The sequence below is a fragment of the Triticum aestivum genome, chromosome 1A (genome assembly GCF_018294505.1).
Source record: "Triticum aestivum cultivar Chinese Spring chromosome 1A, IWGSC CS RefSeq v2.1, whole genome shotgun sequence".
Classification (NCBI taxonomy): Eukaryota; Viridiplantae; Streptophyta; class Magnoliopsida; order Poales; family Poaceae; genus Triticum; species Triticum aestivum.
In genome coordinates, this window is record NC_057794.1 from 226,732,262 (window position 1) to 226,760,207 (window position 27,946).

Below are 27,946 nucleotides of genomic sequence, written 5' to 3' on the forward strand. Positions count from 1 at the left end.
TTCTTGAAAGCATCTCGTGATGTTATTTAGTTAGTAGGTATTCTATTTCTGGGCCTTGAACCCATGATTCATTCTCTCTATTCCTGTTGATAGTGTTTGCTCGTTCCTTTAGGTTGATTAGTAACCTTTGTGATAGCCTTCAAGGTCCGCGGTATATCGTTCTTCCAATACCATGAACCAATATGGCAGAAGTTCTTTTGAACCAAAAGATCACAACGAGAGTGCTCTTGATGTGTTCTCCATTCTACATTGTGAATCTACCAGCTCTTCCTCTTCTGCATGGGTTATCCGAAAGAATTATGTTAAACTTGTTCGACATGCTAATCCATGCGTTCACAACTCAACTACTAATACTCATAAATATTTAGGGCCTGTTCGTTTCATGGGAAAAGTAAAGGAAACTTTGAAGGAATCCATTCCTACAGGTTTTGTCACTGTAGCTATGTTCGGGGCATAGGAATCGAGTCGTTTCAATCCTATGGAAAGTTTAGCTATCCTGTACATTTTGGAGGAAATCAAACATCCACTCCTAGCTCTTTTTCTGTGCGCTGGCCCAAGGCAGTGCAGCTCAACCAAGTACTTAGGACCCACATCGAGCTAACCACGGGTTGGATCAGTGCATGTTGGGCCATTGACCTGGAGTAGAGAAATCATTTTGTGGGACCAACTTGTTTAGATTTCCCGTACTATTTCTCCTACATTTCGAACACCTACGCTGCTGTTCCTGCACGGTTTTTGTATTCCTATGTTTTACACTTGCTTTCCTTTCCTTTTCCTCCATTTTGTTCCAATCCATTGTTTTTCTTCCCTTTGATCCGAACAGGGCCTTAGTTCTCCAGGTGTGGTTAAATTAACAACTCAACTGCTCATACTCATAAATTTTCTTTGGGTACCCTTGTGTCAAATCAACAAATTTGGGTCAAACACTACCCTCGAAGACTGCCGTGATCCCCTACGCTTGTGGGTTATCAGTATTTGGCACTATTAAGACATCGTGGCCGAGAGGTATCTTAGGTAGTCACCGACTGAGGACATAGCTGACTGTTTCCTTCGTCTCCGGCCGAGTGTCTGGTGGTCGACAGTGGCCTGGTATCCGACTATTGGGACTTAGCACGGTCTCATGCCACCCTCCTTTTCCTTGATAGGCCAAAGGTTGAGCCCCTTGGCCCACTACCTTCTAGGCCGTACCTTATATGAGTCTTAGGCCTCTGGTGGGCCACTCCCCCGCATTTGTAACCGACACCCTTCGTATCATAATATATGCCGTTTTTGTAGCTTAATTTGTATAGAGGTAGAATAAGATAAGAAGAAGATAATATATGAAGATGAAAAATAAACATCTAATTCTAAGCCCCGACTCATCTGCACCCAGTAATATTAAATTAAAAAAATAGAAAAATAAAAAAAAATCCGCTTTTTTGCGTGGAAGATATTTTAGTATGTGAGTTGTGTGCCAAATTTTAAAGCATTTGTAAATCTGAGTAGCTCTCAGAAAAAAAAACAACAAAATCGGATCCAAACAATACACAAACATTAAACCTTTTCATGTATCCCAAAATTTTCTTTCTTACCGAGAGATACTTAGACATTTAAATGCTCTGAGATTTGGCATGGACATCACACACTCAGTCATCTTTCTCCACAAAAAAGAAAATTGATTTTTTAAAATTTATTTCGTATTTTTAAGGATTTTTTTCACTCCCGGGCTCCAAAACGCCTCGTCCGAAGAAAAGAATAAATAGAGATATATATACACACTCTCTCACGTTGTTGTCTCTTCTCCTTCCGTTGCCTCCGCTTCGCCTTTTCCCGTTCCGTCCAAATAAAACGCTCGAGCTACCAAACCCTAGGTAGGGCTCCTTTCGATCCGATTCGAGTCGATCTCAGTTGGGTGCGAGATTGGACTGGAGGGGGATGACGATACCTAGTGCCGAGGGATTCCTCCCGGCGGCGAGCTGCCTGCCGTGCACGGCGGAGGAGGAAAGGGCGACCGTCGACGCACTCACGCGGGAGGCCGACGCGAATGTCAAAGACGGCGATCTCCGCTATCTCATCTCACAAAGGTGGGCGCAGTGCAGGACCATCTTCCTACTTACACTTTTAATTTTTTCTGCGCATTTTTCCTTCGTGGAATGGGTTCGAGTTTCCGGTTGATAAGGCGGATGCCATGCGGATCTTACGCCGGGCAGCAATTTAGGGATTTGGGATATGGGATCTGGCGTCTTAGTCTGTGTTATGGCGCGATCGAATCTTTGTGTTTTCGGGTCTGTGTTGCGCAGTAGTAATAATAATCTAATCGTGATACCCCTCTCGATTTGCCTCTGTATCATCTGGAAATCGTAGGTTTTGTAGTGGATGGTCCTATATGATGATATAAGACAAATTCTCATTTATGTTGGCTATTGCAGATTATTTGAGCGACTTAGTTCTATGCCTTGTTATAATAGGAGTGCACTTAACTGTTAGCTATCTCAGTTTTGACTATCAGTATCTGGTGGTACATTTTGATAGGTTATCTGCGAGGGACTGCAATTATGATATTAGAGACAACTCAACAGTTCACCTGTTCATTGAGCAGATATTATGTATGAGTGTATATAGCGATTCATTCGTCATAGATGTCTGCGCCTCCTTCATACTCTCATATGATTTGGCATCCAGTTAAGGATGCTGAGTTAGAGGAAATCAAATTATGACAATATGTGTTCCGGCTTCTCTCTCCCATTATCTCCCATCTCTCTCTCTCTCTCTCTCTCTCTCTCTCTCTCTCCTGCCCTGTGTGTGTGCGCACGCGCCTGAGGCCACAGCTTTTCTCATCTCCTTTCTCATTGATCCTCTCGATTTCCTGGTGCGCTTGTTCGTGGCGACTGGGAGGTTGTCAGCGACTAGTGGCGATGGGGTACTATGTTTGGGGAAAGGTCGTTTCCACCGATACGACTACTGCAGAACCCAGATACCGAAAAAGGCTTTCGCCCCGCTTTATAAATAAAGCAACCACCGAGCACAAAGTCAACAAAGTACCATCTGAACAACACACACAACGCCACCACAGTCAAGGTCCAACAGACACACACACAGACACCACACGGGTTCAGCTGCGGGCACAGCACAACAAGCCCAACACAACCACAACAAGCACTCACAACACACACGGATCTGCAGAACCCAGATCCGTAGTTAGCGTCGATTCCGGTGGCCAAAACGCATGAACCTGGCATATCCCTCGTCTCTGGCAGATGGAGAGGGCAGCTCAGGTGTGCCCCTCGCCCCCGGACATGGATTTAGTGAGCCTCCCGTCTCTGATGGTTGGTGGGTGTGGATCTGACGTGTCATGTATTCCTGCTTGAACACAGCCAGATCCATTGCAGTGATGTATGTCCCGGGGAATGTTCATCACCGTGTGCGTCAGGCAAAATTGTGCAGAGGAATGCTTGAAGGAATGGAGCACACGGTGGCATCTCGCTGTTCTTCATGATATTGGCATTGTTCCTCTTCTTTTTTGGGTCTTCTTTCAACTGATGACAAATCAGTTAGTTTGATGCGGCAGCATTGCAATTTGTAATAGTTACGTTGATTTGATTAATCCTTTTACATGACGGTGAGACTGGACGGTGAGGCTACTTTCTTATTGGTGTCAAATTTGTTCATGGGTGATGCATTTTGTTTGTTCATGGATCAATTGGTTCCGCTGTCCAAATCATTTTGTTTTCATCAACCTTCCAAAAATTAATGGATGAGGCATCAACTAATCCTACTGGTGAAGCTCTCTTTTTAATGGTCACACATTTGTTCACGGATGATGCATATGAACTAATCCTGACGGTGCATCGAGAAATTTGCTCCAATCAGAATGAATCATGTTAAGATTTATTATGACATTCTGAATAGCAGTTTTTTGTAAGCCGAGTGTTTTTTCGGAGGTAAATTGCGTGTTAATGACAAGGTAGACTGGTAAAAAGTAAACGCACCCTTGAAAAGTTCGTGGGACCAGTCAGAGAGAGCATGCTCCCTCGTGCACAGCGGTGAGAATTTTTAAAGAACAAAGCAGAAGAATATGCAGAAATACAGCCTCCTATAAACTGCGTGGCGTACATCTCCACACACTTGAGCGGCTTAGTTGTCAGGCTCACATGTGCTTGGGGGCCGTTTTGAGTATCCATCATTCATACTGTTATTCTGTTTGTACTGGATGTATAAAGCCGTACTGAAGGTTGTAGAGGAATGATAACAATGTCTGTTCCTTCTTACCTATTTATTAGTATAACAAGGAAGTGACCTCCCCAGCCTACACGTGCTTCAGTCTAGGAATACGTTAATGGAAAACATGAAGCGCATGTTTGGTTCGCTACAACATTGTGCGGGCCTTAGGTAGGCAAGTTTTACTAACCATGCCAGAGTTTTGCTTCACCACACTTTTTTCTTACCTTGCAGTCAACGTGTCATAGGACAATGTTAGGCCAAAACTTGCCGAAGGCATGGCCAACAGTTTGTTAGCCATATAAAGTGTGGCTTGCCGCATTTTGTCACGACTACACATGCCACTATTTGGTAGCTAACCAAACATGCCTGGAACCAACTGAGGGACTTTAAAGCCTTGAATTGTTTCCTGACTTCCTGTCCTTTATTCTAATTTCCATCAACTTGTCTGTATTGGAGAACTCTTAGATGTTTGAATTCACTCTTCAATATGGAGCGAGTAAATGAACTACGATGAGGACCATGTGTTTCAATATTACTGTCTGTGAACACATAAATTGACATCCAATCCACTGGCAGTGGAAATTGCAACTTCCGTTTAAAACCCTGCAAATTAATGTGTACAACAGTGTTTATATTTATGTTTTCAAACAATTCAATCCAGATGCCCTTCTTGCTCTAGGTTGCGTGTAAGTATTACTACCTCTGGATTGCACTTGTGCCTGTAAATATCATATCTGCATTGGAGGTTGCATTGCCGGTTTGAAGTTAAAATATAGAGCTATCTGCTTTTCATTTTGAAATAATTACTTGTACATTTCAATTCCATGCTTTGGCCATTCAACTGGCTGCTGTGTAAATGTTGCAGCTGGTGGACCAACTGGCAATCTTATGTGGGCTTACTCAGTTATGGGGAGAATGACACTGACATTCCTCTTCAACCTGCAAGTAGACCTGGAGAGATTGATAACAGAAAGCTTGTTTTGGAGGAAACTAGCAGTGGCAGTGAAGATACAGAGCTCCAAAGAACCTTAAGAGAAGGGGAGGACTACACTTTGGTGCCACAAGATGTCTGGAGAAAACTATATGACTGGTATGCAGTTGCAACGGCACGCAATATATGTTTTTCATTGTTTCTTTAGCCCTGTTTACTGCACTTTGTAGCAGGAACTTGGCTAGACCTATAATATCACCTCCGCCATCCTGCTTGTTGGCATTAGTTGTTGCCTTTTATTTTTCTCTCGCCTGCCACTAGTAGTTTTGGACCACATTATGTAAATACTTCTGTATATGTATATCCCACCATTTTTGGTGTGTGTTTGCTCCTTGGTGGTTGGTTTGTAACCCATGCACATGCATCCACAATCAAGAAATGTATGTTGATCAGTTCCATCTTTGGAAGTTGCAACTAGTAGTAGGTATAGATTGCAGATGTTTAATTTCTGATGCCAATGGAGTAATGAGAATGGGGGGTATATAAGGAGAAGGGGCAACAATGTTGTGCCAATGAACAAAAGTTGGAGTGCTACAATAACACGTATTTAGTGAAAAAAATGGGTAAAAGTGCAATGGGAAAGAACAAAATTTGGAAAGCTAGAACAACACATTGGGAACAGAAGAATACTTGACGCATCTCTAGTTGACAGGCAAATAAGTAATGTTTTGTACGGTAACACGGTCTTTAAGGGGTAACTGCTGGTTGATATTTATGAGAGAAAGAATAATAGTAGAGCCAACAGCTGGCTATATAAAACTGCCATGTCATCAAAAAGTCAGCCTTGTTAGAGGATCTCTAGCAGTTTCTGCAAAAGCTCGGCGGCCCGTAAAATTCTGTCTGTTTTGCAGGATCTCGTTTTTTTGGCCTGAAATGATCCGTTAAACGTAGCCCGACCCGTATTTTTTTTAGAGGCGGCCCGCATGTCCATCCCTCCGGCCCTATATGTATGGGGCCGGCCCTGTTTTAGGGTTAGCAAACCCTTCCCCCTCCGCCGCAATCCGCCCACTCTGCCGCTAGCCCTCCCCAACTCCGGCGACAAATCTTGCCGCATCTCCTTCGTTTTTTCTTCTCCTCGATGGCTGGTGGTGTTGGCGGGCGTGGCGGCCGAGGCGGGTCGCCTCTGCGCAAGCTCGCATGACACTACACGGAGGCCAGCAGCTCCAGCCTGCCCGTCGTCGAGCCATGTCGCTCGAAGCAAGTGCGTGACGGTGGGCTGCTCTCCCGGTGGGTCGAGCCCTTGGGCCGGCTTCCACGAGCTCCACGAGCAACTCTTTCCGCATTTCCAGAGGTGCCGGGAGGCCGATGCGAGCTCGTTGCCTCGGAGAAAGCTTTGGCGGCCGGAGAAGAAGGTGCCGCCGACTGTCTCATCGCCACCAAGGGGGTGCACGACCTTGCTCCGCAAGACCGTCACCAAGTTCTACCTCGGCGTTGACGAGTGACCGGTAACTCTAGGTTTAATTTGTAGCGCGAAGTTTGTATTTCCTATGTATGCACTACCGTTGTGATGAACTATTTTCTAACACGAAGATGTTTTTAAATATGCAGTACGAGATTTACGGGATCTGTTCCGCCGAAGCCTTTGCGTTCCCAGAAAATCGTTTTTTGGGGAACCCTAAAACGATTTTGCGGTACCGTTTTTAGCGGATCTGCTTGAGATTCTCTAGTTACATTAATAGAGTTGGCTATTAGGTTAGTTTTTTTTCACTCTCTGTCATCATCAGGGGTGTCTGGAAGTTAGCTATCCACGTGGCAGAACCATGACTAGGTTTTGAGACCTCAGGGCACTACCAATGCTTATATCTTAGCATGGTTTCATAGGTAAAAATCTGATGTGGCGCTCTATGTAATGAGGAAAGATGGAGCAACCATATATCTTAATCTAGATACAGTACCTCTGTTCCGAATTATAATACTCCTTCCGTTCCATAGTGTAGTGCCTATAGATTTTTGCAAAGGTCAAACATTACAAACTTTGACCATATTTATAGCGAAAAGTAGGTACATCTAAAATACCAAATGCACATCATTGAATACATCATGAGTTATATTTTTGGAATGTACATGTTTGGTATTGTAGATGTAGACAGTTTTCTCTATACACTTGGTCAAAGTTGGCAAAGTTTGACTTCCACAAAAATCTATAGGCAGTAGATCTTAGCACCAAATCCAAGACATCTCATAACTTTCTCCCACAGAAGGCATAAAATGATGTTGTTTTAGATAGAACACGATATAGTGCAGTGGGAGTGTGGGACTACTTATATCTAAACATCTATCTAATGCCATTAGATATAGCTTAAGATAAAGTGCACTGGGACTGCCCTAATGGGTTTCAACTCTAGCCTACCCCAACTTGTTTGGGACTGAAGGGCTTTTTTTTTTCCTTTCTCTTTCCTCCATTTAATATTTTTACCTAGAAGCACTTGTAGAGGTGGGCTCTTGCATGAGAGCCCACTCCTCTTTTATCTTGTCTGTGTCCTCCACATTGGCTAAAATGCCATGTAAGTGGACTTATAGCCGATGAGAGTTACAATGTTCTTGATATACTTTTCAAGACAAATCTATCCATATGATACTCAAGCTTCTAATTTTAATTTTAAATGTTTAAAAGGATATTGGCGGTCAAAGTTTAGCGTTCCTTGTTTGTTAACTGAGGAGTACTTAGATTATTTAATCTTCGGCATATCTGTTACTTATGAGGTGGATTGATATTTTCAGGTATAAAGGTGGACCAGAGATATCTAGGAAAGTGATATGTGAGGATCCAGCTTCCAGGAGATACATAGTCGATGTCTATCCCCTTCATTTGACACTAATTGATGAAAGAGACAACTCTGCACGGACCATCAAACTAAGTAGGAAGGTGAATTGGAGCTAACATATTCTTTTAAAATATGATGAGCATGTGTAACTATCTATCCACATACAAATTAAGGCTGTTATGATATCTTTATGACATGTGATAGATGATCTGCTGACCAGTAGATTACACCGCTATGTTGCATAACTTAGTTGGCTAGTAGTAGTTGTAAACATCTTTTGTATTGTATGCATTGAAGATAATACGTAAAACCCTGACTTTCTCCTTTGGGATGGTAGTGCCAAAAGAAAAAGAAAAAGAAAAAGAAAAAGAGGCACAATTGGGCTGGTCTTTCTTCCCTTATTCCTCTTGTTCTCTGGAACACTATCCTGGGTATTCATACTTGTTTGCTGTTGGTGAAGGCACAAATCTTTGTTACAAGATGATACTACATACTAATGTGGCCTTGAAATAAGATGAATTTTATGAGCAATTTTATTCTCAGTCATCTATTGTTTGACACCTGCATTCTGATGCTTCCAGGCCAAAGTTAGTGAGCTTTATAGATTGGTTTGCTCACTTTTGTCTGTGGAGCAGTCCAAGGTATACTCACTACCACCTATGTATCTCACATATTGTGCCTTGTATCTTCAGTAGAGCTGCAGCATTGGTCTGCTTGTACCATCCAGACTTTGATCCTTGTGTTTTAATGGTTCAGGTTCACATCTGGGATCATTACCAAAAGTTGAAGAACAAAAAGTTGACCAATCGCAATGAGACACTTGAGGAAGCTCAACTTCTGATGGATCAAGAGGTATCATGTTTCTTTTCATGCACTCCTTTGCTGAAACATTTGAAGGTTCCTGTTATGCTCAGCAACAGCATGGGTCCTGTTCATGGTCTGCTGTTGCATGTCACCTGTTTATAGATGAGTATAGCATCCACAATCAAGTAGTGACAAACCATTAAGTTTGCTTCTCCTCTAACGTTTGTGCACATTTAGTATGCTATCATATGGTATAACTCCTTTTGTAACACTGGTATGAAGTTGCGAGATGAAAATCTGTTTTGAGTTTATTGGTGCTGTATGTAAATGTAATAATTGGCTGGGTTGAAACTTACAACCCTTTCTATTTATGCAAGAATGCTTGTGGCCTTCTCAAATTATATACTTCCGTTGTGCATGATTGCCCTGTGTTAACTACAGGCCTGTAACTTCTTTGCTATTTTCTCTAGCTTGGCTGAAATTCCTTCGTTCTTGCTTTATGCTTACAGATTCTCTTGGAGGTTAGTGCAGATGATATGTGGTCTTCCGATCATTGTACAAGATCTACCAGCAATGAATTAGCATTACTTCCACAGGAACCTACCACGTCATCATCATTCTCAATTGCTGGAGGCCCTAACTTTTCAAATGGCTATTCATCTGGAATTGGTTCCAGTCTTTCACAAGATAATAGCCTTAATCCTTTAGTAAGGGACACAGAAGATGGGTATAGTAATTTCAGCAATGGAACAAAAGATGACATCCATGGATTGACTGGGTTACATAACCTGGGTAATACATGCTTCATGAATAGCGCCATACAGTCTTTGGTCCATACGCCTCCACTGGTGGAGTATTTTTTGAAGGAGTACACTCAGGAGATAAACACGGAAAATCCGCTTGGGCTGCAGGTACGAGCTCATTTTTACCCACTTGGGGCACATGATGTTGTTATTCATGATATTTGAGGAATTTTAATGATGCAGGGTGAACTTGCAGTAGCATTTGCTGAACTACTGAGAAAACTTTGGACCGCTGGTCGCACTTCTGTACCTCCACGTGCATTTAAGTCAAAACTTTCTCGTTTTGCTCCTCAGTTTAGTGGATATAATCAGCATGATTCTCAGGTTCGTGTTGCTCAGAATGCATTGGTCCGCGTTGGTCCTTCAGATGTTTATGCTATTTCAACTTGGAAGAATTAAATACATTTATCCAAGTTTATTATAGTATTGGTTCTTTTTTACCGTGGAATACTATAATATACTTGGATAGTAGTGTAGCATTTTTTTCGTTGGTGCATTTTCTAATCAATCTAATGAATTTAGTCTGTAGCATTTTTTTCTTTGGTGCATTTTCTAATGGATCTAACGATTTTCTTGTACAGCTAGGTATCTCACTTTGTATCATTTTGTAGATATTAGAAGATATCCTCTTCTGTTTTAGATTTACAAAGATTCTAATTCATGATGCCCTGTTTATTTTTCTTTTTTTTGAGATGTGATATCATTTTCTCTGCTTTGATCAAGCTTGCATCCATATGGCATCGATACCATATTGCCCTTTTGATTACTTAGTATCATTTGTGACCCTCAGTTCCTGAAGCATTGACTATATGATCTCAGTTCTGCCTATTCGAAATACATGTCTTCCATCTCCACAGCTTGTTTCGTTCATACCCATTTACTGTCATTACTCACTTGGTTTAAAGATATGAAATACCAGGCGCATCTTAAATATATGGCGGATTTTATAATCTTATGCAAAGTGTGTTGCTCCCTCTATACCCCTAATATGTACCCTGCTTTATTTTGTATTATCTACATGCATGCGTTGTTAGTTCTTTAGACATGGCAATAGTGGTAGCTTAGCCACTTCTGTTTTTGACCGAATAGGTTAGCCGCAATCTTGTCTCATTAGTATAAGTGCAAAGCAGAATGCACCCTATATTTCATATGGAGTATAATCTCCTTCCACAGTTAAATTGATATTCTTCGATGTATGCTTCTATTCTATTTCACTCGACCACTCTTGCTTCTAATCTACTTTCTTATCTACAACTCAGTGTCTGTTACCCATTTGTTGAGATCTACTTCCCTGTTTACTTTTTTTATATATACTATGCTCTTTGTAAGTAAGAGCATGGTTTCTTTTGAATGTGCCCATCACTAAGTCTTCAATGGTTTTAGATGTTATATGTCACTAGTAATCTTGCATGCACACTGTTTGCCTATAAATCAGGTCAAACTTATTACACACACAACAAAATTAGAAAAATCACAAATGACAATACACCATCAAAAAATTGGAAAACATTTCTACAAAATTACAGGCGGAATGCATGATGTGAAATTATCTAGTTGCACACATAAAAGATAGAAAGTTTACACATAATTTTCCTATCCAATATCTTGCCAATTCTATCATACAAAGTCAATTTGACCAAACAATGAGAACTTAGTCCAGGATTGTTATTATTCATCTTGCTACTGAGGTTAGCATATAGTAGTATTTTCAAGTTTGAAGCAAAAACTGGAACTCACTCATGTCACATCAAGATGCAATTCACTCCATGTTACCACTGCCCGGTAATGCACATAGTGTATTTAGGCTAATTTGGAAACATAGTAAGTAAAACTTTACGTTCAGAAGATGCAAGGCAAATGGTTAAGAGTCATGTAACATTCAGGAGTGAAATACCTAATTATATGATTGCAGACCACATTCAGGAGCGAACATCCAAGTTTCCTGCACAGATAACAAAGCAAACAAATGGCAAATGATTTCATCAACCACATTGTTGCTCCGTTGAAAAAGTTTTTCCTTTATACTTTTCAACATTTTCTGTCTCATCTCATTTAGCTATAACTCTATTCCTTGATAGGCGTTGATCTCAGCCCTTAGTCCACTAGAGATAATTATAGTAGTTTACTTTGTAAGGGTATCTATTTAGATAGGAAAGAGATTGGTCTAGTTAGGAAGATGAAGATATGATTTGGTACGAAACTCAAGATTATATTCTTAGGCATCAAGTCGAGTCTTCCCTGTAAAAGGGACATGATGTACCCCATATGGATTATCCAACAAATGAGAATAAACTAGTAAAGATGTAATCTATGTCCCCAACCTTCTCCCTCTCATCCTCAGCACCATGGCACACCAACCTTCACTCCTCGGAGCTGTACCCCCAACCTTGTCACATTCATCGGTCTCAGGACCGGTACAAATCCTTGCATGTGGCACACTTGTACATATCGACCTGCATTCTGTTTTTGTTTTGCTACATTTTGTGAAACATTTAAATATACCCTTTTTCTTACGTAAGAATTGCCTCTCTTTTCTTCAGGAGTTGCTTGCATTTCTGTTGGATGGTCTGCATGAAGATCTCAATCGCGTGAAGAAGAAACCATATATTGAAGCAAAGGATGCTGATGACCGTCCTGATGAAGAATTTGCTGAAGAATGCTGGAATTACCATAAAGCTCGAAATGACTCCATAATAGTAGATAAGTTCCAGGTAAGTAATCTTTAGACTTGAATGATCAGATAATCATGCTTACCTGGAGAAACTATTCTGTTTGAATCCTACTTTATTTTGAATCCTTTTCAAATTATTCGATGCCTTTTACTGTTATTTAGGTATTTTATAATAATGGGAGCTCATCAAAGCTAAGTTAACTATAATCGGACGTACTAGTGAAAGTTAACCACTGCTAGGTGACACAAGGAACTTGTCCATGCTGTAACCGACACTGTTGATGTTACTTTCTCATATACTACTTCTGGATTTTATGTGTTTATAGATATAGTTTGCAGAATGTATGAAATTTCAGTTTTCATTCAACAAGAAAGCCCATCTATATTTATCACATGATGTTTATCATATTTGTGGTCGCTGATCCTAAAGACTGCATTGTTCTTTGTCTGGGTATTATTTAGTTGTCAATGCGAGAATCAAAGTTGCCAGCACGGTGTTAGGCCACATCCTAGGTTGAATTGGGCTAGGATTGTGATCTTCTACTAGTTTGATTATCGACTGTTAAGAGTTGCACCGTTGGTTTCTAAACCTGCATAGATGGTTCAAGTAGGTCCCTGAACTTGATATTTAGGTCCTAAAGTGTCAGAAAACTTGTTTTGCTTGTTGGCATTGATTATATCTGGGAAGTGGTACTGAATTCTAATTGGGTGACTTGCTCTTATGGAGATAGTAGTAGGTGAACCTAAGAGAAAGCAATCACAGCGATCTGCCGTCCTGCAGCCTATCTGCCGTCCTGCAGCCTATCTGATGGCCAAGAATAGATAATAGTTGCCCTGCAGTTGCTTACCTTGTTGTTCCTCACAATGTGACAAGAAAGGACGCACACAAAAGTACATGACACATCCTATGAGTAGGTCTGATAGAAATAAAAAATTTGGTTTATTTGCAAATTTGGTTAGTGACAAATGCTAATCGAAAATGGCAGCATAAAACAGCACTGAAAATTTGGTTAACCGACTAATTCGGTTCGCTTTTCAGTTCGTACCTAATGCGTTGTTCGCTAATTTGCGTTATATCCACCATGAAGTTGCGTGCCTTTCACCACACACCTCTCCCTCATATAGGCTAGGTCTCTGCCCCCTTCTGATTAGCTAGGAGCTAGGCGAGGTGGGACTAATTTCTCCTGCAGCTGCACACTTTACCAAGAATGCCAAATATTGCGTTATGTTTTGATGTAGGGTGGAACCCTATGGTGTCGATCTTTCACGATTTGGAGGGGATTTGGAGGGGAAACGGGGAAGAACACGAAGAACACAAGAGGGAAATCACTCAAATAGACAAGACAGAATCACACATGTGCTATACACACAGAGAGATACACGATCCAAAGTCAACAAGGGAGGATACAATCGGTAGCTAGTTCATCACATGGAGGTCTTGATCTCCATGGGAGTATGTAAGTGGCTGAGCAAAGCTCTATCTCTAATGAGCTAATCCTCTCCTAACCCTAGATGGAGTATGAAGAGGTCTATATATGGGAGTATGTATCTCCATGGGAGTATGTAAGTGGCTGAGCAAAGCTCTATCTCTAATGAGCTAATCCTCTCCTAACCCTAGATGGAGTATGAAGAGGTCTATATATGGGAGTATGTATCTCCATGGGAGTATGTAAGTGGCTGAGCAAAGCTCTATCTCTAATGAGCTAATCCTCTCCTAACCCTAGTACAAGTTGGGGCGAGTTGGAGGGATACATGGGCCTTCGGCCCGTTCACTGTGCGTAGACAGGTGCCGGATGTCCGGGCTGGGGCTTCGGGACGGGCCGGATGTTCGGGCTGGCTCGGGCTTTCGGTGCTGTAGGGTTTGGCCGGATTTTCAGGCGGGGGCTGGATGTCCGGCGGCTCGGGCCGGATGTCCGGCGGCTCGGGCCGGATGTCCGGGCCCTGAAGCTGGTGTTCGGCTGGACTGCGGTTGGGGTTGAAGTCGCCAGGGGCCGGATGTCCGAGTCCTGTAGCATCTTGACGGTTCTCTTTCTTGAGTCTCGATGTCTTTGCACTTGGGGACTTGTCCATCATCATGAGCGTCTCTGAGAGGGTCCTCTTGGTACCTAAGCACACACAGCATTCCGGATTTAGGTAGTAGTCATGTCTCACGTGGGTCATACGGAATGTCACTAAGGAGAGATGTCACCTCGGTCTCGAGAGCTCTTGCACATGCTCGTGTCCGCATCATGTTTGGTTTGGGCCTTCCTGCAGCTGGCTGGCCCATAGGAGAGGCAGGCTTTTGGATGTTCGTTCCTGGTCGGATAATCGAGATAAAATACCAAACTGACCAAATTTAACTCGGTTATTGACAGTAACAAGTGAATATATTAGTGCAAGTGTTTTTTGTTGTTGTCGGTGTCGGTTTGGTTTCTGGTTTGGCAGTTTTTATTCCCACCCTTACTTGTGATCACCTTCTAAGTTTGCGGAACATCCAAGAGACCCTAGGTTCCAGGCATTCACCATGTTGTTGGGTGGAGATGCTTCGAGGTTAATTGGTTTCTCTTGATACTCTAATTACTACTGTTAAGTACTATATTATATCTCCTCTTCCTATCAGGTTGGTCTTTTGGGATGGATGGTCAGATGACTATATTGTAACATGGTATTAGACCCGAGGTCTTTGGTTAAAGTCTCGGTCCCCAATCACCAATCATTTATCCACCCACGTCGGGCGCGGGGGAAGGTGTTGATCATTCCATATCCACATCGGATGTGGGGGGGGGGGTGTTAAGTACTCCCTCTGTCCCATAATATAAGAGCGTTTTTTACACTACACTAGTGTAAAAAACGCTCTTATATTATGGGACGGAGGGAGTATATTATATCTCTTAATATCATATCGGTCTTTTGGGACATTGGTATCATAGCTGAGATCTTGGGTTCAAGTCTCGGTCCCCGCATTTTCCCCAACCATTTATCCACGCCAACGTTGGGCATTGGTGGACGTGTTGATCATTCCATATCCACATAGGATGTGAGGGGGAGGGGGTGGGGTGGGGGGGTTAAGTATACTAGAGGATACATGGCGCGTTGTTGCAGGAATTGGTTGACAAAAAATTGGGTTGATAACATGAGAACAAAAATTTAAATACATTTGACATGTTGTATTTGATTATGTAGAGTTGCAAAATCTTTGTTGAATATAAGTAGAATATAATTGAATGGAGAACTTTTTTCCATGCATGATTGAATGTTGTGGTGGGTCTTTCACCATGCATGGTTTGCATGCTAAGGTGGGCCTTATTCCGTTCATAATTGTATGGTGAGGTGGCATGCTTGCATGTTGACATAAATAAGTTAGTGGGGATCACTCTCTTATGTATATAGGATTATATCTCCTCTTCCTATCAGATCAGTACAGATGGTTAGATGACCATATCTTAACATTGGTATCAGAGCTGAGGTCTTGGGTTCAAGTCTCGGTCCCCGTATCTCCCCCAAGCATTTATCCACGTCGGGCGTGGGCCGAGGTGTTGATCACTCTCTTATGTATATAGGATTATATCTCCTCTTCCTATCAGATCAGTATAGATGGTTAGATGACATATCTTAACATTGGTATCAGAGCTGAGGTCTTGGGTTCAAGTCTCGGTCCCCGTATCTCCCCCAAGCATTTATCCACGTCGGGCGTGGGCCAAGGTGTCGATCATTCCATATCCACATCGGATGCAGAGGGGATTTGGGGGGGGGGGGGGTGATGGTGTTTAGTATATTATATCTCTTCTTCCTATTAGATCGGTCTTTTGGGATTGATGGTTGGATGACTATTAACATGGCATCAGAGCTGTGGTCTTGGGTTCAAGTCTCGGACCCCGCATTTCCCCCCGTGAGGGTAGGTGCTGATCATTCCATATCCACATCGGATGCGAAGGGATCTCTGTGTTAAGTATATTATATATCTCTTCCTATTAAATCGGTCTTTTCAGATAGATGGTTAAACGACTATCTTAATAATCACCACTCGGAAGCTACGATCTGCGTGGAGCAGTGCGATTAGGCAACAGCAGATATGCCACACTTGTCAGATTGTATGCGTAGTTGACGGGGTTGCCCACCGCTATTATGAGCCATATTATCTCATGAAATCTCCATTGCCTTCCAACATCATGCATAATTTGTTTTGTCTAATTCACATGGTGTCCAAATCAGATGTGTTAGTGGTCTGTGTGCTGATTTATTGATTAGGAGACTTTAGATCTCATAATAAAACAAAAAGAGAAAAACCCATTGTTGAACATGGCAAAGTTGCTGCTCTGGTTCAGGAACATGGTGGCCATGGTTTGGTGGGTGGCATTTAGAAATAGAGAACAAAAATAAAGCTAACTATAATATTTAAATTAGCGCTCTTTGTTTGAATTATGAGTCAGTTATCTTACAATTTTTTTTCTTCATATGCGGGGACTGTCTACCAACAAGTTTTTTTTGTTCGTGTTCTCTGCCATAACTATAATTTCTTTGTTTGTTGTTTCAGGGGCAATACAAGTCCACCTTAGTCTGTCCAGAATGCAACAAAATCTCTGTTACCTTTGACCCATTCATGTATTTATCGCTACCATTACCCTCAACTGTTACTCGAATGATGACTGTGACTGTATTTAGTGGTACTGGGGATTCTCTTCCCATGCCTTACACTGTTACAGTACCGAAAAATGGAGTTTGCAGAGATCTTTGTAAAGCCCTGAGTGATGCGTGCTGCTTAAAACAGTCTGAGATGTTGTTACTTGGAGAGGTAAAAATACTTGTCATGTTTTACTTGCCTAGTCATTCGTGAAACTCGAGTGTAGGTTTTTTCAGCAAATAACTAACTAATGGTTACTGACATTTATCAGGTATATGATTATCGGATATACCGTTATTTCAGTCCATTGGAGCTACTAAATATTATAAAAGATGGTGATCAGCTTGTTGCTTATAAGCTTCCTGCTGGCCATGAAAAACTTTTGAGGATTGAGATCCTACATCGGAATGTGGATAGGTGAGAGTCATGCGAATGTTATTTTTTGGACCTCAATAAGTCCCGAACGTTCAGAATTTAAGCATGCTAATCCAAACTCTTTTCATGGCAACTTTAATCAAGGTGTTGTTGACAAAACATGGCAATTTTCTGACAAAAAATCGAACTGGAACAAAGTTGCCACCTCGCAGCAACTAAAGTTGCCATCAAAAAACGTTCGGGATGACATTCTTACATTCCGAACGTTCGGGATTTATCTATTCCGTATTTTTTTCATATCTTAGGCTCAGTTTTTGGTTTATGTGTGTGCTGCCCCAAATGCTGGAATGTAGCAACTTAATTGACTTTTACTAAATTCTAGTAAGTTTTTTTCTTACACCTAAAAAATACGCTTGCAAGTTCCAAATAACTGCTATATCTATATAGAAACACATACGTGCATTTTGAGAGGCATCACTATGCCAAACAGAGCCCTTTTATCATTTTCCTTGTGATATTTGTTACTCTCTCCATCCCAAAATAAGTGTCGTTGATTTAGTACAAAGTTGTAATGTTGTACTAAATCAGCGATACTTATTTTGGGACAGAGGGAGTATAAGACACTTGAGAGTTAAGTGGCCCTACTCTGCATCCATTGCATAGACTGTGTTCATTACAATGATCGCACCATTTTCAAAATAACAACAAAGCGTTTTATCCCAAGCAGAACATCAAAAACCCAAAAAGGAAGAGAGAATGTAGAAGTAAACAAAGTGAAGGAAAGCAAATTAAGGTTCTGGTACATCTATCACTGATTTCCATACACAGTCCTATCAAGCGCCAAATCCCTGGGCACATTCCAATCCTTCAAGTCTCTTTTTACCATATCGGTCGCCCCCCTACCCCCCTCGTATTTTTGCTAGTCTTTAGACTACCACTATTCATTCACTAGTGCATTTTATCCTAACCACCTTCTCTTTAATCGGTGCCATCCCTACCTTAGCATGTATTCCGTCATTCCTAATTCGGTCCTTTATTATATGGCCACACATCCACCTTAGCATGCACATTGTTGGGTACGTTTGTTTCTTAGTAAGGCTAACACTCTCGCTCCATATAGCATCACAGGTCTGATAGCTGTCCTATAGAACTTTTGAGCTTTTGTGGGACCTTGCCATGGAGGGTGTCAGATGCTTGCCGCCACTTCATCCAACCCGCTTTGATTCTATGGCTAACATCCTCATCGATATCACCGTTGCTTTTTAGCGTTGATCCTAAAAGGATTCATAAATGTTATACATATCAGAATTGGGTCTTCTAAAAGGAAAAATATTGGATTCAACCGACTAATTTGCTGATTGCATCTGTCGTGTGCTGGGCCGTTCGATCGCAAGTAGTACGGCCGCATGAAAACTTAGGTGCATGTGCGCGATCCCTACTTGTACATTACCTTCTACTAAACATAATTTGGCTTTTTTAATACTTCTAGTTCTATGGTCGGAGCACAGTGGCTGGCATGCTGTCGTACCTTCCTAGCTTATGAGGTGTGCTTTCTTCTCGCCCCAAGCCCATGCGCCAGCCCGCTGATGTGCTTTTTCCTTGGTGCTACTGCACTGCCGTCGCTGCTGCTCGCCAGCGTCGCCACCCAGTCCAGCGCTGCCCTCGCAATAGCGACAACGTCCTTTTTGTCAGAGGAGTTTGCAGCACCGGGGACCTCTACAACAACAGATAATGTTGCGAATAACCGGCGAGCTCGCGGTGCCGTCCCCGTCCCCACAATCATCCTATGGCTTATGGAAAACACTTGTAAATAGCCTGCTCATAACTCGGCGAGGGTTGGCTGTCTCCGTGTCCTTCAGGTCCGATTTTGATCAGATGGTCCCTATTGAATTCATGCTCCAGCCAACTCATCCAAAAGTTCGAACTCATGGAGGGAGGTGGGCAATATATTTCAACACTCCCCCTCACGTCTAGGCTATTTTAGTCCTTAGACGTGGGATTGATGTAGGCCGCAGAATCGTTTTATTTAATACTGCGTCGGCAGGGTTTTGAACTCAAGACCTCTTGGCTCGGATACCATATTGAATTCATGCTCCAGCCAACTCATCCAAAAGTTCGAACTCATGGAGGGAGGTGGGCAATATATTTCAACAGTCCCCAATGCAACTCCCTTCCAGGCGCAAGAAGCGATTCATTTCCCGAGTGCAGTGTGGGTCATGTTACAACCAGCGAGCACATGACTCATATTGCGAATGGATGACCTTACCCGAGAGCAACAGGACTCATGTTGTATACGGGGTTATGGTGTGGAGGACTTCTTTCTGAAGCAACACGGGTCATGTTTCAAAGAATGCAACATGGCTCATGTTGCAAACGGGTGTCAGTGCCGTCGGGGTGTGGAGTACTTTTTCCCAAAATAACATGAGTCCTGTTGCAACCTGCGAGCGCAACATGGCTCATGTTGTAAACTGGGGTTAGGGTGTGGAGGACTTTTTTCCAAAGCAACACAGGTCATTGTGCAACCTACGAGTGCAAAATGGCTAATGTTGCAAACAGGATCAGTGTGTGGATGATTTTTCCGGCTGCAACCTACGAGCGCAACATGGCTCATGTTGCAAATGGGGGTCAGGGTGTGGAGGACTTTTTTTCCGAACACAACACTGGTCATGTTGCAACCTACAAACATAACATGGTTTATGTCGCAAATGGGTCAGATCAGGGTGGATGCCCACGAATGTTTTCCCGAGCGCAACATGGATCATGTTGCATCCAGCAGCGCAACATGTCGGGTCACAATGAATGACTGAAGCAACCACTTTAGATGGTTGTCGCGCATGGGATCCAACGACTCTAGAGGCGTCTGATCCGATCCATGCAGCCAGTGGTGGAGCTACACAGAAATAGCTGGGCGGGCCAGGCAAACAAGTTCACATTTTTTTCAAAATTACAGGTGCACATTTTGGTGGCCAGCCATACAACCCAGATGACTTGCCGCATGCAAGAAAAGACTTAATAAAAAATGTCTCAGCACTCTCCTGGCACATGAGCAAAAGCTGGAGTTAGTTTCAATAAAACATATCTTAATCGGTATATAATACATATTACAAGTAGGATGCATCAAAACTCAACAAACGGCAGATGCCATGAGCACGACAAGCATCTCCAATGGAGCGGTTTGGCAATACGGGTCTAAATACCATGTAGGGCTGTCAATTTGCTAACTAAGAACTAACTAGACCTCCAGCCGATGCTCCTTGTGGCCCATAATTTCAAAACCTGGCACTACATCGTAGCGGTCCAGAAGTCGTGTGAATCTCGCACAGAATCGGGCGTAAAGGGGATCACGGCCTTAGCTAGGTCTGCCAGTGGACTCGGCTTTACCGATGCATAGTAGTATATGAAAGAAAACACTCATAAATCCTGGGCGGGCCACGGCCACTTCGGCCTTGCCGTAGCTCCGCCAGTGCATGCAGCATGTCTTGTCCGCCGCTCCGATGGTAACGGTTTTTGTTGACATGTTGTAAACTTGTACTTGCGTTTGCTGCAAATACATGGGTGAATACTTCGGCCTTGCCGTAGCTCCGCCAGTGCATGCAGCATGTCTTGTCCGCCGCTCCGATGGTAACGGTTTTTGTTGACATGTTGTAAACTTGTACTTGCGTTTGCTGCAAATACATGGGTGAATACTTCGGCCTTGCCGTAGCTCCGCCAGTGCATGCAGCATGTCTTGTCCGCCGCTCCGATGGTAACGGTTTTTGTTGACATGTTGTAAACTTGTACTTGCGTTTGCTGCAAATACATGGGTGAATGTTGCAAGTGTTTGACTTCATACTTCATATGTTGGATGTTTTTCTTGTTAAGATTTTTGTTGCGATCAATGGTGATTTGTTGTATAGCTAAATGGTTCAAATCACCCGGATGATCCACGCGCAACATCCATCAGGCATTGATGCAAGCTAGTCGCAACATATTATAATGATGGTCATAATTGTTGCAAGTGGGACGATGAGGCGTCAAGGACGATCGCCCATTGCTGCAAGACAAAAGGATGCCCGTACAAGAGCGGTGCTGTTGTTGCAAGACGACCTCTCTATATTTTGCTACTGCAAAGATATAGATTATCTCTATTTTGTTGCATATGTTTCTATGAACGTTGACGACGAAGATAGGCTCTAGGGGCCATGCAGCATGAGCATGAATGGCTTGATACGTAACTAAAATCTGGGGATTGTGTGAGGCTGCTACAATATGAGCAGCTAGCTACAATCTGTAGTTGCTATACATAACATACATTAAACTAGTATTGTGGGGTCCTGACGCCCACTTGATTTGTGAAACGGTGCGTCCTTGGCCTCAGCACCAAACAGTGGTCGCCAAAACGGTGCTCTGGTTTGACTGATAAAATAATCATATGGCTTACAAATTGATCGAGTGGCCATCGAGCCGGTTGATCCCGTGTGAGTATCAGCCGGCTGTGAGTATCAGCCGGCTGACGCTGGTGCTTGCCCTTCTAAAATGCCTACATGCGGCTGGAGGCTGACAACAATGTTGATTGTGCTTTCAGTCTCTTATGGCCAAAAGGCGTGTAGAGTCTTTACATTATGGTAGACTTCATACGGCTGCATATTTAGAATGGGGTTAGGAAGATTGAGATGTGGAAGGGGTCGAAAGATATGGAGGGGGTGGCAGCACTCCGATCTAACTGCAGTCGAGAGCACGAGATTTGGAGTGGACAAGACATATTCTTCTACATTTTGTTGTCATGAATGCCCTTAGAGCATCTCCAACAGACGCCTTACGGAGCAGCGCGCTAAAAAAATTTTACAGCGCCAAAATAGCGTTTTAGCGCGCCGGATAACTGGACATCTCCAGCAGACGCCCAAAAATATACTGCCCAGCTACATCTCCAACAGACGCCCAAAATTAATCTCACGCGCCCGTACCCAGCTCACCGCCCGTGGCATGCTCGCCGGCATGGTCATGGCCACGCGCCGCCCCCCGTGGCCTGCTCGCCGCTGTGGGCGTGCCCCGCAGCCGTCGTGGCCGTGGCCCGCAGCCGCCATGGCCGTGGTCGTGCTCCTCCCCTGGTAGCCCTGCCGTGGCCTTGGCCTGCTCACCCTGCCGCCGCCGTGACCGTGGCCGCGCCTGCGCCCTGCCGCACGTGGCCGCGGCCTGCTCACCGCCCCCGCACCCCGCCCCGCCGCCCGTGGCCGCGGCCTGCTCAACGTTCCCCGCCCCGCCCCGCCGCCGGGGGCCGCGGCCTGCTCGCCACGCCCGCGCCCTGCCCCGCCGCCCGTGGCCGCGCCCGCGCCCGCGCCCCACCCCGTGGCCGCGGCTTGCTCGCCCCGCCGCCCCGCCGTGGCCGTGGCCTGCTCGCCCCACCGCCCCTGCTCGCCCCGGCCCGCTGCCCCTGTTCGCCCCACCGCCCCGCTCGCCTCGCCGCCCTGCCGTGGCCGTGGCCTGCTCACCGCGCCGCCCTTGCTCGCCCCGACCCGCCACCCCTGCTCGCCTCGCCGCCCGTGGCCGCGCTCCTCCGGCCCACGCCGCCGTCGTGGCCGTGGCCGGCTGGCGGGCTGGCGTGCGCACGCGAGGAGGCCGACGGCAGCCAAGGACGCACGGGGCACTTTTTCGTGTGCGTGGGATGTTAGGCGCGCTGGAGCTCACGCCCCAAATATGCGGCTTCGGGTCCAGTTTCTTCCTGCGGGCTGAACACTTTTTACGGCGTGCTCTATTATGCAGCGTCCGCTGGAGTGTTATTTCTAGCTCCGTGCGCGCTAAACTTGCGATTTTTTGGGTGCGAGGCTGATATTGGGCGCCTGGGCGCCTGTTGGAGATGCTCTTATGATTTATGATCTGCCACAGTAAATGTTTTTTTAATGGTTTAAGCTTTGTGCTACACCACTCCCAACCTCCGGCGGGGCGGCGGATCTGGGGCCCCCGCGCCCGGATCTGGTGTGGTAGTGGGTGCGCGGCCGTAGGGGGCGGCGACTGTTGGAGCGGCAACCTTCTCACGCGTCTTTCGATGGGCTGTGGCGCCGTTGGCACGGTGGATTTCTCCCGTGCACGAGGCTCGAAGGTGTGAGGGCGCTGGATCTTCCCTGCGGTGCTTTGGGCAGGCGTGGATCTGGCAGGGGCGGCGGCGGGTCTGCACGGCTCTTCGCTGTGTGGCTCGCTGTGCGTGTGAGGGTGCAGTGGCTGATGTTGGAGGTTCGGAGCAGGGTGCATGTGTGGTGGTTCTGAGGATTCTGGTCTCCGGCAGGCGCGTGGTGGCGTGCGTTGGCGCGTCTGGTTCATGGCTGTGGCTGGCCGGCTGGGAACCGTGGTTGTTCTCCGTCTCGGGCGGTGCTTGGTGCAGCGGGAAGGTGGAGCGGTGGATGTCGACCATGGGGATTGTGTGCTACGCAGTGCTTCGGATCTGCTCAGGTTCGGAGGTGTGGAGAAAAGCTCCGGACGAAAGTCCAGCACTGACCTTGGGTCGGTGCCAGCAATAGCGGTGCCATGGCCATGGTGTCGTTCCCCTTCTTGAAGGTGTTGCCATGGTGCTTCTTTGCATGACTCTCTGGGAGAAATCCCTAGCTTCGGATGGTCGAAGCGGGCGATGTCGGCGGCTACGTTGTTTCCTTCTTTGAGGCATCGCCTTGGAGAGTCAGCATATTGCAGTTTGCACGGATCTCTTTGTCGTCGAGGGCAGTGGACGTCGGGGCGGCGGCTCCGGATGATTTTTGATTGTGCGTCGAGATGGCGATCTCGGGAACAATGTGAGTGGCAGCTCTATGAGGTGGGGCTCTATCGACATTGGTTGGGTGGCATCCTTGTCCCGCTTGGGCGGTAGGGGTGTCGGCTCGGTCGGTGCGCCGCGGGGAGGGGGCGGTCCGACTTTACGTCGGGGCGGCGGCCTCGGATGTGGTGCGACGTTCGTGGTCTGAGAGCGGTTGCCCTGAGCAGCATGGGCTGCGGGCAGCTGGGTTGTGCGGCGTTGCTGCTTGAGTGGAGCGGTGTTATGTCGGGGCGGTGGCCCCGGAAGGCGGTGTCGGTTGATTGCGCTGGGCGCGACGGAGCGGTGGATGTCGGGGCGGCGGCCCCAAGAGAATCTCTGTCGCGACCAGACTTCTGTGGCAACGATGATGGTGGAAGTGTTGTCGGCGACGCGGCAATGGTTGTGGTAGTCGTCTCTTCTCCGGCGTGTCCATGATTTTGCCTCGGTTTGCTTGTTGTTATGGAGTCGAAGCTGCGGCGGCGAGGCCCTGTGGTGTACGATGACTGGCTGCAGGTAGCCCGTTCGGCGATCTTCTGTGGCGCCAGCCATGCCTGGTTTCGTTCTTCTGAGCTCTCCGTCAGAGTTGGAGCTGCGTTGTCTGGCCGCACGTCGACTTTGTCGTCGATTAGGGTGGGTTTTGCCATGTGTGTTTCAGTCTATCAGAGTGGGCTTGGTTCTTGTTGTTCCGGTTTTTGCCTGGTTTTCCGTAATTAACTGGGCAATTCTCTTCTACTTAATTAATAGACGAGGCAATCTTTGCCTCCGCTTCGAAAAAAATTAGATTTTTCCTTCTGTAGTACTCCTCTGATCCAAATAATGTGCCGTGGCTTTAGTTCAAATTTGAAGGGAGTACAATTTTTTGCATTATTTTTACTTGCAGATAGCACAGAAAACTGAGATCACCTATACCTCATTTTATGTCTCATCTTCTTTGATGCTATATTTTTTTTATAATTCTGTCAGTATGGATGTGAGAATTACTTTCCAAATTAGGCTTATGTTGGTATGTGCTTGTTAATTCACCCAGATTTACTCCAGAGCCCCAGTTTAATGCTCGGAAGCTCATTGGAAGCCCTCTTGTGACTTGTATTCCCAATGACTCAACAAGAAAAGCTGATATTTATGCGGCTGTCTCTGCGGTTCTGGCTCCATTTGTACGAGCAAAAGTGCATGCTCCAGGTGAGTCTGTGTTGAATGGCCGCAGGCCAAGTCTGGATGGTATTGTACCAAGGGATAATGGAGCCTCATGTGAGAAGGGTCTTTCTATGTCAAATGTGGATGAAGCAACGAGTGATGCTGAGTTTTTGCCGTTTAAGCTTTACTTGAGTGATGATAAAGGTCATATAAGAAATCCTGTAGAAGAAGATTCTGATCACGTTTTTGGTTTGCCCATGAGGTTACTGATGGGTTGGTCTGATAAAGAACATGAAATATATAACCTTAAATACATGGATGATCTTCCTGATGTTTTCAAGCCAGGATTTATGTCAAAGAAAACACAGCAAGAAGCAGTCAACTTATTTTCATGCTTAGATGCTTTTCTGAAGGACGAACCTCTAGGCCCTGATGACATGTGGTTAGTATTTTTTTCTTTTGACTAGTCCAGCTATTGGTGCGAACTTTCTTCAGTCTGATGGCTTCCACTGGTACCTTGCCTATCTGCAACAGGTACTGTCCTTGCTGCAAGGAGCACAGACAGGCTAGGAAGAAACTCGACTTGTGGAGGTTGCCTGAGATATTGGTGGTCCATTTAAAGAGGTTTTCATACAGCCGTTATATGAAAAATAAGCTTGATACCTTTGTGAACTTTCCAATCCATGATCTCGATATGACCAAGTACGCAAAGCACACATCAGGAGGCGACCAGCCCCTCATCTATGAACTCTATGCGGTGATAAATCATTATGGTGGTTTGGGAGGTGGTCACTATTCTGCCTACGCGAAGGTGCTTGGCCCATCTTTTGTGCTATATTGTTATCCATCAATGTCTTGCATACCATTTGTAGAATCACATGTGGGTTGCCTGAAATTCATTTGCTGTCCATTTTACACTTGCAGTTAATAGAAGAAGATAGCTGGTATCACTTCGATGATAGTCATGTCTCCTCTGTCAATGAAGAGGAAACAAGGACATCTGCTGCTTATCTGCTCTTCTATCGACGTGTTGATGGCAATTCCTGTGCAATGTCCGATGTTGTTCCAGTCAACACCCATATGGTTGATTCACTTGAGGCATAGATTTAAGTCCGAACATCAGTATCATCTGGTTTTGTGGCACTTATGGTGCTCGTGCTACGAATATTGTTTGACTGCAATTTTGCTGGTTTTGGGGCACTATTGGTGTATGGTAGGTCGTTGAACAATTGAAGGTTAGGGTTTCCAGTATCTCCAGTCTTGTCGGTTTAAAAGTAGGATTCATCTTGACAAGTAAACACTGAAGTGTAGCTGGCTACAGGTAGTATGTCGAAGTAACTTCTGAGGATGCGTTGTGGGCTTAGGTAATATTGGTGTCAATGAGGTTGGTAAACTGGTAATGTATCCAGCTGAATGGAAACTATTGAAACTGATATGCTGTATGTAACTTAATATTTTAAAAACTTTGTCTAGTAGTAACTTTCAGACAACGGGTGTGAAGAATGGTTTTGTTCTTGGACCTTTTCTCTCCACCCCAACAGTGCATCAAGGGTCTTAACATAGTTTTAATATGAACATAGTTTTGATATGAAACAAGGTCTCATTTAAGGCACTAATGAGGCTGCTAAGGGCGTGTTCTGAATGCCTCATTTAATATGAACCTAGAAGTTGGCGATAGTTTTAGTGCAAAATTTGAGGATTTGCAAAGCTAGGAAAACTTAGCTCCTTGACAGCTATTCAAGGATACTGCCACTGCCTAAGTGAATCCAAGATACCGGTTTGATTGTCTCATCCCTGAATCTCGTCACTCGTTTCATCCCCTTGTCTCCGTTGCCCACTTGTCTTCTTGCGTCTCGTTGCGACTCATGTCATCTTCATTTCATCTGCACCGTGCGCCTTATCAGCATGTGTCCCCGTGCACTAGTGTGTCCATCAAAATAGCATCTGGACGGTCTACTGTTGTGTTGTTGTTGCTGCTCTTCTATGTATATCTAGATATCATTAGAACATTAAAGTAACACTCTTCTTTGTTGCTATGTAGCCTAGGATTGCATATTTATACATTCAATATATTGCATGTTGCTATGTAGCCTCAGATAAATATGACCCTAGTTAACCTATCGATAAATGAGTTACATATATATTTAGTTAACCACCTTAACCTATGACCCTAGTTAACCTATAACCCTAGTCTTTTATCAACCCCCGATCTATATGGTACCAGCTACCGATATCCTGAAGAGTGAGTATATATAAGTCATGGGATGAAACTAACCTCGATGGAAAACATCAGTCGTTCCCAAGATTGTCCCGTGTAAGTACATCGAGAGGCATGTTAAGCACAATATGCTAAACATCAACCAAATATATCCATGGCAGACAAAATAATCTTCAAACAATAGCTTTTGTGTGCAGGTTTAAGCATGCTACTTAAGCAAAACAAAAAAATGGAAATGTGTGTTAACTATAACAAGCCTAACGTTTAACAACAAGCAAATATAGTCATTCAAACTGGTATTATGCCGGTCTAAGTACACTGGTTATTATCAGAATAAAAATGGAAAAGCGTGTTAACTACAACATGCTTGACAACAACCAAATGTAGTCATTCACAGTGGTATTGTTCAAACTGGCATTGATGAAATTGAACTGCACAGTTCTGTAACGCCCTCGATGCGGCTATATCTCCTACATGTCGAAGCACGACTCCAACTTGTAACGCCCTCGATGCGGCTATATCTCCCACGTGTCGAAGCACGACTTAGAGGCATAACCGCATTGAAAGCAATGTCGCAAGTGAGGTAATCTTCATAACAACCCATGTAATACATAAGGGAAATAGATAC

The 27,946-nt window shown here is 44.5% G+C and overlaps 1 protein-coding gene across 3 annotated transcripts; it reads left to right on the plus strand.

Moving 5' to 3' along the window:
* The first annotated feature begins 1,767 nt into the window (after positions 1 to 1,767).
* Positions 1,768 to 26,585, plus strand: LOC123043875 (ubiquitin carboxyl-terminal hydrolase 9). 3 transcript variants are annotated; one of them, XM_044466477.1, is made up of 14 exons: positions 1,768 to 2,063; positions 5,066 to 5,290; positions 7,913 to 8,057; positions 8,538 to 8,597; positions 8,713 to 8,808; positions 9,270 to 9,281; positions 9,357 to 9,671; positions 9,747 to 9,887; positions 12,104 to 12,274; positions 16,748 to 17,005; positions 17,106 to 17,251; positions 24,994 to 25,542; positions 25,635 to 25,911; positions 26,025 to 26,585. In XM_044466477.1, the coding sequence occupies exons 1-14, from the start codon at positions 1,915 to 1,917 to the stop codon at positions 26,202 to 26,204; spliced, it is 2,724 nt and encodes a 907-aa protein (XP_044322412.1). In that variant the 5' UTR covers positions 1,768 to 1,914; the 3' UTR covers positions 26,205 to 26,585. The 3 variants fall into 3 exon arrangements, with proteins under 3 accessions (XP_044322412.1, XP_044322404.1, XP_044322418.1); XM_044466469.1 differs by having other exon boundaries at positions 9,270 to 9,671; XM_044466483.1 differs by lacking the exon at positions 5,066 to 5,290 and having other exon boundaries at positions 9,270 to 9,671.
* Positions 26,586 to 27,946: the final 1,361 nt, after the last annotated feature.